The 8850-nt window shown below is 29.2% G+C and overlaps 1 protein-coding gene across 1 annotated transcript in view; it reads left to right on the top strand.

The window, feature by feature from the left end:
- LOC133569624 (synaptotagmin-4) overlaps positions 1-8576 on the top strand; it is a 24702-nt gene extending 16126 nt beyond the window's left edge. Inside the window, exons 4-5 of the mRNA XM_061922092.1 lie at positions 5700-5866; positions 5945-8576. Of these exons, the coding sequence (XP_061778076.1) occupies positions 5700-5866; positions 5945-6094 (317 nt within the window). The 3' untranslated portion in view covers positions 6095-8576. The remainder of the gene's footprint in view (positions 1-5699; positions 5867-5944) is intronic.
- Positions 8577-8850: the final 274 nt, after the last annotated feature.

Raw genomic sequence — 8850 nt, 5'->3', positions numbered from 1 at the left:
TTCCGCCCAATTGTAGCTGAGATAGGCGCCAGCGCCCCCCGCGACCCCAAAAGGGAATAAGCGGTAGAAAATGGATGGATGGATTTCTTTTTGCTCTATTTCCCTTATTAGTTACGGGAAAACATTAAATAATAATAATCGTAATAATAACAAAAACAACAATCCTGTTAAGCAAAACATGTACTGAAGTAGACATTTATTTTTGCTATATTTCTTTTATCAGACTTGAATATTTTGTAAAAAAATAAATAAATAAAATTCTCCAGGGTGTACCCCGCCTTCCGCCCAATTGTAGCTGAGATAGGCGCCAGCGCCCCCCGCGACCCCAAAAGGGAATAAGCGGTAGAAATGGATGGATGGATTTCTTTTTGCTCTATTTCCCTTATTAGTTACGGGAAAACATTAAATAATAATAATCGTAATAATATATTTCTTTTATCAGACTTGAATATTTTGTAAAAAAATAAAAAAATAAAATTGTCCAGGGTGTACCCCGCCTTCCGCCCGATTGTAGCTGAGATAGGCGCCAGCGCCCCCCGCGACCCCAAAAGGGAATAAGCGGTAGAAAATGGATGGATGGATTTCTTTTTGCTCTATTTCCCTTATTAGTTACGGGAAAACATTAAATAATAATAATCGTAATAATAACAAAAACAACAATCCTGTTAAGCAAAACATGTACTGAAGTAGACATTTATTTTTGCTATATTTCTTTTATCAGACTTGAATATTTTGTAAAAAAATAAATAAATAAAATTGTCCAGGGTGTACCCCGCCTTCCGCCCGATTGTAGCTGAGATAGGCGCCAGCGCCCCCCGCGGCCCCGAAAGGGAATAAGCGGTAGAAAATGGATGGATGGATGGATAAATAGTGAAAGTAACAATAAAAACAACAATTATGTCTGCAAAATACAAATGTCCACTGCAGTAAACATTTGTTCTTGCTCTGGTTCCTTTATCAGAGTAACATACTTTGTAAAAAAAATATATATATATATGTATGTATGTATATATATGTATATATAATAGTAATACAATACAAATGTATACTTTAAGTAACAATAACCACAACAATTATGTTGTACCAAACACAAATGTCCACTGCAGTGGAAATTACTTTATGCTATATTTCCTTAGGCATACTTACTTATTTTTTTAAACTAAATAAATAAATATTAAAAAAAATAAAATAAAATAAATACATAAATATATTTAAAAAAATATTTAAGAAAACAAAAACTATATATATATGTATATATATATATATATATATATATATATATATATATGTACATATATATATAATCAAATTAAATAAATAATATTAGTAACAACAACAACAACAACACAATGTTATACTAAACACATATGTCCACTGCAGTGGACTTTTTTTGTTTTTTTATCAGTAACAAATTGTTTACCAAAAAAAAATTCAATAATAGGAACGATAACAACAACAACACTAACAGTCCTTTTATCCTAAACAGTACTGAAGTAGACATTTATCTTTTAGCTATATTCATTTCATCGGACTTAAATATTTTGTACAAATAAATAAATGCAGTAAATATTGATAGTAACAATAACAACAACAATTATGCTATGCAAAACACAAATGTCCACTGCAGTAGACATTTGTTTTTGCTCTGGTTCCTTCATTGGAGTAACATATTTGTAAAAAAAAAATAATAATAAAAAAAATACAAATAAATAATTGAAGTTACAATACCTACAACAATTCTGTTATACTACAAAACGTCCACTGCAGTGGACTTTACTTTTTGCTATATTTCCTTTGGCAGACTTATGTGTTTTGTAAAAAAAAAAATAATAATAATAATAATAAAATAAAAATAAATCATAATTCTAACAAAACAACAAATCTGTTATGCTAAACACAAACGTCCTCTGCAGTGGACTTTTTTTTTGTGGTCCTTTACCAGTTACGATTTTTTCCCCCAAAATGTAATAAATGATAGTAAAGATAACAACAACAACAACAACAATCCAGTTATGCTAAACATGTCCTGAAGTAGACTTCTTTTTTTGCTATATTTCTTTTATCAGACTTAAATATTTTGTACAAATAAATAAATACAATAAATATTGAAAGTAACAATAACAACAACAATTTTGTTATGCAAAACACAAATGTCCACTGCAGTAGACATTTGTTTTTGCTCTGGTTCCTTTATTGGAGTAACATATTTGTAAAAAAAAAATAATAATAATAATAATAATAATAATAATAAAATACGTCCCACTGGGTCATTATTGTCACCGATGTCCCACTGGGTGTGAGTTTTCCTTGCCCTTATGTGGGCCTACCGAGGATGTCGTGGTGGTTTGTGCAGCCCTTTGAGACACTAGTGATTTAGGGCTATATAAGTAAACATTGATTGATTGATTGATTGAAGTTACAATAACTACAACAATTCTGTTATACTACAAAACGTCCACTGCAGTGGACTTTACTTTTTGCTATATTTCCTTTGGCAGACTTATGTGTTTTGTAAAAAATAATAATAATAATAAAATAAAATAAATCATAATTCTAACAAAACAACAAATCTGTTATGCTAAACACAAACGTCCTCTGCAGTGGACTTTTTTTTTTGTGGTCCTTTACCAGTTACGATTTTTTCCCCCAAAATGTAATAAATGATAGTAAAGATAACAACAACAACAACAACAATCCAGTTATGCTAAACATGTCCTGAAGTAGACTTCTTTTTTTGCTATATTTCTTTTATCAGACTTAAATATTTTGTACAAATAAATAAATACAATAAATATTGAAAGTAACAATAACAACAACAATTTTGTTATGCAAAACACAAATGTCCACTGCAGTTGACACTTGTTTTTGCCCTGGTTCCTTTATCGGAGTAACATATTTTGCAAAAAAAAAAAAAAAAGTATAATAATTATAATGAAATTAAAATAAATTATGTAAGTTACAATAACTACAGCAATTCTGTTATATCAAACACAAATGTCCACTGCAGTGGACATTGCTTTCTGCTATATTTCTTTAGGCAGACTTACAAATTTTGTCAAAAAAGTAAAACAATAATAATAAAAAATTAAATAAATAATAATAGTAACAATAATTCTGTTATGCTAAACACAAACGTCCACTGCAGTGGACTTTTTTTTCCTTCATCAGTTACGAATTTTCCACACACAAAAAATTAATAATAGGAACGACAAGAACAACAACAACAGTTCTGTTATGCTAAACATGTACTGAAGTATATATATTTTTCTTTTTATCAGATTGAAATAGTTTGTACAAATAAAAAAATGTAAAATGAAAACGATAATAAGATAATAAATAAACTTGTCTACAAGCGTCCACTGCAGTGGACATTTGTATTGGCTCCATTTCTTTTGTCAGTGTTTCTCAAATTTTAAACGAAACATAAAAATATTAATATTAGATAATAAAAAATATATATATAATAAAAACAATATTGTTATGCGAAAAAAGAAACGTCCACTGCAGTGGACATTTGTTTTAGCTCCATTTTTTTTGTCAGTGTTTCTTATTTTGTAAAAAAAAAACATAAACATATTAATAATCGTATTAATAATAATAATAACAAGGACGATAACAATACATGCCATACTAAATATTTGCTTTGTACTACTACTACTACAACTACTACTACAACTACTACTACAAGTACTACTAACAAAACTACTACGACTATTAATAACAACATCAATACAACTACTACTACCATTACAACTACTACTACTACTATTACTACTAAATAATACTAACAGTACTATTTACTACTATTATTAGTCCTAATAAGACTACTAATACTACTACTACAATTACTACTAATATTACTAATACCACGCCGGCTATTGATACCAACATCAATACTACTAATACTACTATTAATACTACTACTAATATTACTATTTACTACTACAATTAAAACTACTACTATTATTACTATTAGTCCTAATAAGACTACTAATACTACTACTACAAATACTACTACTTCTACTAACAATACTACTACGACTATTATTACCAACATCAATACTACTACTACTCTTACTACTATTAATACTACTACTAATATTACTTTTTACTACATTACTAAAACTACTTACTACTATTACTAGTACTAATATTACCATTACTACTATCAAAACTACTAGTACTACTGATAAAATTACTACAGTTGCTACGACTCCTATTAAAACTACTACATGTACTACTATTACCAGTACTAATATTACTACTACTACTACTATTATTAGTACGCCAACAATTACTATTACTATCAAAACTACGACAATTACTACTATTAATACTACTACAACTATTACTACGCCAACAATTACTACTATTACTATCAAAACTATGACAATTACTACTATTAATACTACTACTACTACTACTATTAAAGCTACTGTAATTATTTATTACTATTACTATTGCTACTCCAACAATTACCACTATAAAAACTACTACTATTACTAGTACTACTAATGAAATTACAAAAATTGCTACTACTACAATTAAACTACTACACTTACTACTATTACTAGTACTAATATTACTACTGTTACTACTATTAAACCTCTGCAATCACTACTATCACTACTCCAACAATTACTATTAGTACTATCAAAGCTACTAAAATTACTACTATTAATACTATTACTGTTACTAGTACTACTACAACAATTACTACTAGTGCTATTAATACTACAATTACTACTATAAATACTACTACTTCTATTACTAGTACTACTAATAAATTACTACATATGCTACTACTACTATTAAAACCACTACACTTACTACTATTACTAGTACTAATATTACTACTACTACTACTATTAAACTACTGCAAATACTACTATCACTGTTACTACACCAACAATTACCACTATTACTATCAAAACTACTACAATTACTACTATTAATACTATTACTGTTGCTAGTACTACTATTGCTACTACAACAATTACTACTACTACTATAAATACTACAATTACCATTATAAATACTACTATTATTACTAGTACTACTACTATTAAACTACTGCAAATACTACTATCACTGTTACTACTCTAACAATTACTACTATTACTATCAAAACTACTACAATTACTACTATTAATACTATTACTGTTGCTAGTACTACTGTTGCTACTACAACAATTACTACTAGTACTATAAATACTACAATTACCACTATAAATACTTCTATTATTACTAATACTACTAATAAAATTACTACAATTGCTACACTATTAAAACTACTACACTTACTATTACTTGTACTACTACTACTACCACTATTAATACTCCAACAATTACTACTGTTACTATGAAAACTACTACAATTACTACTATTAAAACTACTGCAATTGCAACTATTACTACTCAAACAATTACGACTATTACTATCAAAACTACTACAATTAGTACTATTAATACTACTACTGTTACTAGTACTACCATTACTACTGCAACAATTAATACTATTGTTACTAGTACTACCATTACTATTACAACAATTAATACTACTACTGTTACTAATACTACCATTACTACTACAACAATTACTACTAGTACTATTACCACTATAAATACTACTACTTCTATTACTAGTACTACTAGAAGAATGACTACTTCTACTGCTTGCGGTGTAAATGGTTTGTCAGATCACTACGTGGTCATCAATCTGCATCACGGCGGGAAAGTGATCGGCACCAAGGAGACCAAAGGCGCCGCAGGTTCGAATCCCGTTTGGAACGCTCCCTTCCTGTTCGACCTGCCGCCCGGCAACGTGGCTCAGTTGCCGATGCTGCTGGAGTTTATCGTCATGCAGGTAGAAGAGGTTTCTACTGCAATACAGTGAGTAGTAGTACTGTAAGTAGTGTAAGCACTGTAAGTATGTCATGTGCAGGGTCGCCTCTACACCAAGAGCAGCGTTCTGGGTCGCGTGCTGATTGGCGGCCATGTTTTGGAGGCGGAGCAAGGACACTGGAAGGACATGTGCAGCCTGGAGCCGGCAGAGACCGCCCACTGGCACACCATCCAATCAGAAGCTCAGTAGTCCACGACTACTTCCTGCATTTGTCTTAGGGCGCCGCTCTTTATTCCTCTCATCTTCATGAACTTTGACAACAGCACCGACAAAAACATTCATTTCAACTTTGTTCTTTTTTTTTAATGTTTAAAGTTGTCAACTGGACTGTTAGCAGAACAACTACACACTTTTCACACACATGCAACAATATCCCCACTATTTCAGCAACCGCACTCTCGCACTGCTGAAATGAACAAAGTGCTACAAAACATTCAATAACACAATACCTGATATAATTTATCCTGAATGTATTCATTTATTATTATCACAATGTGTTCATTTATTCTCGTTTAATAACAACCACTATGTCCTATATCAGTTATGAATTTATTTATTATTATTAATGACCACCTCAGTGTCTGATATCATTCATCCGGAATGTATTTAGTTGTTGTTATAAAATGACAACCACGGTCTATGACATCATTTATATTTATTTTTATTCATTTACTGTACTTTTATTTCATGAAAACAAGTGTGTGACATAATTTATCTTTAATTCTCTTTATTGGCTTTCATTTCATGAAAACTAGTGTCTGGTATCAGATATTCCTCATTTGCCATGTATTTATTAAAAACAAAAAAACAGTGTTTGATATCAATTATCCTTAATTTTCCTAATATATGGAGAAAACTGGTGTCGGAAATAACTTATCTTGAATTTATCAATTTACTTTTATTTAATGAAAACCAGTGTCTGATATCAAGTATCTGTAATTTTCTTAATTTGCTATTGTTTCATAAAAACTACAGTCGGATTTCCGTTTTCCTTAATTTTCTTTATTTGCAAGTGTTTCATAAAAAAAACAGTGTCTGATAACAACTATCCGAAATTGTATTCATTTTGCTGTTATTTGATGAAAACCAGTTCATTCATCCTGAATTGATTTATTCACTATTCCTTCAGGAAAACCAGAGTCTGGTATCATTTTTCTTAATTTGACCCATTTCCATATAATTTCACAAAAAACAGAGTATGATATCATGTGTTCGGAGTTTATTCATTTTCTATTATTTAATGAAAACCAGCGTCTGATATCAGTTATCCTTAATTTTTTCCCATTTGCTATTATTTAATGAAAACTACAGTAGACTATCAGTTTTCCTTCATTTTATTAATTTGCAATGATTTCATAAAAAACTGTGTCTGATATCAATTATTCTTAATTGTATTCATTTTCATATAATTTGACAAAAAACAGTTTCTTCTAATATAATTTGCAGTGAATTTATTAATTTGCTAAAAATTTAAGGAAAACCAGCGTCTGATATCAGTTGTCTTTAATTTTCTTCATTTGCACATATTTCACACAAAACAGTGTCTGATGTTAATTATCCCTAATTTTATTCATTGTCCTTTAATTTGATGAACACCAGTGACTGATATTACCGTATTTGCCCTGAATTTATCTATTTGCTCTCACTTAATCAAAAACTGTATGATATCAATTATCCTTAATTTGATCCATTTTCAAATAATTTGACGAAAACCAGTGTCAGATATCATTTGTTCTGAATTTATTCATTTGCTATCATTTAATGAAAAACAGTGTCTGATATCAGTTTCCCTTCATTTTCTTAATTTACAATGATTTCATAAAAAACAGTGTCTGATATCAATTATTCTTGATTGTTTTTATTTTCATATAATTTGACAAAAAACAGAGCCTAAAGTTATTTGTCGTGAATTTATTAATCATTCACTAATTTAATGAAAACCAGTGTCTAATATCAGTTTTCCTTCATTTGCAAGTATTTCACAGAAAACGGTGTCTGATATGAATAATTCCTAATTGTATTCATTTTGCTTTTATTGGATGAAAAACAGTATCTGATATAATTTGTCATGAATTTATTCATTTGCTATAAGTTGATGAAAACCAGTGTCTGATATCATTTGGCCTGAATTTTTGCATTTATTTTTACTTCATGAAAAAATGTATGATATCAAGTATCCTTAATTTGATCAATTTTCAATTCTTTTGACAAAAAACTGTGTCAGATATCATTTGTCCTGAATATATTAATTTGCTATAATTTGATGAAAACCGGTGTCTGATATTATTTGTCCTGAATTTATGCATTTGCTTTTACTTCATGAACAACTGTATGATATCAAGTATCCTTATTTTGATCAATTTTCAATTCTATTGAAAAAAAAACAGTGTCAGTCATCATTTGTCCTGAATATATTAATTTGCTATAATTTGATGAAAACTGATGTCTGATATCATTTGTCCTGAATTTATGCATTTGCTTTTACTCCATGAACAACTGTATGATATCAATTAACCTTAATTTGATCCATTTTCAATTCATTTGACAAAAAACAGTGTCAGATATCATTTGTCCTGAATTTATTCATTTGCTTTTATTTAATGAAGACCAGTGTCTGGTATCACTTTTCCTTAATTTCATTAATTTGCAATGATTTCGTAAAAAAACAGTGTCTGATATAAATTATTGTTAATTGTGTTAATTTTCATATTAATTGAAAAAAAAAACGTGTCTGATATAAATTATTGTTAATTGTGTTAATTTTCATATTAATTGAAAAAAAAAACGTGTCTTATATGATTTGTCGTGAATTCATTAATTTGCTATAATTTGAGAAAAAACGTTGCCTAATATAATTTGTCATGAATTTATTCATTTGCTTTTACTTCCTTAAAACCAGTGTCTGGTATCAGTTTTCCCTAATTTTCTTCATTTGCATGTGTTTC

This window comes from Nerophis ophidion, linkage group LG02 (assembly GCF_033978795.1).
Source record: "Nerophis ophidion isolate RoL-2023_Sa linkage group LG02, RoL_Noph_v1.0, whole genome shotgun sequence".
Lineage (NCBI taxonomy): Eukaryota > Metazoa > Chordata > Actinopteri > Syngnathiformes > Syngnathidae > Nerophis > Nerophis ophidion.
Note: the sequence above shows the minus strand (reverse complement) of the source record. Positions and strands in the feature narration are given on the sequence as shown.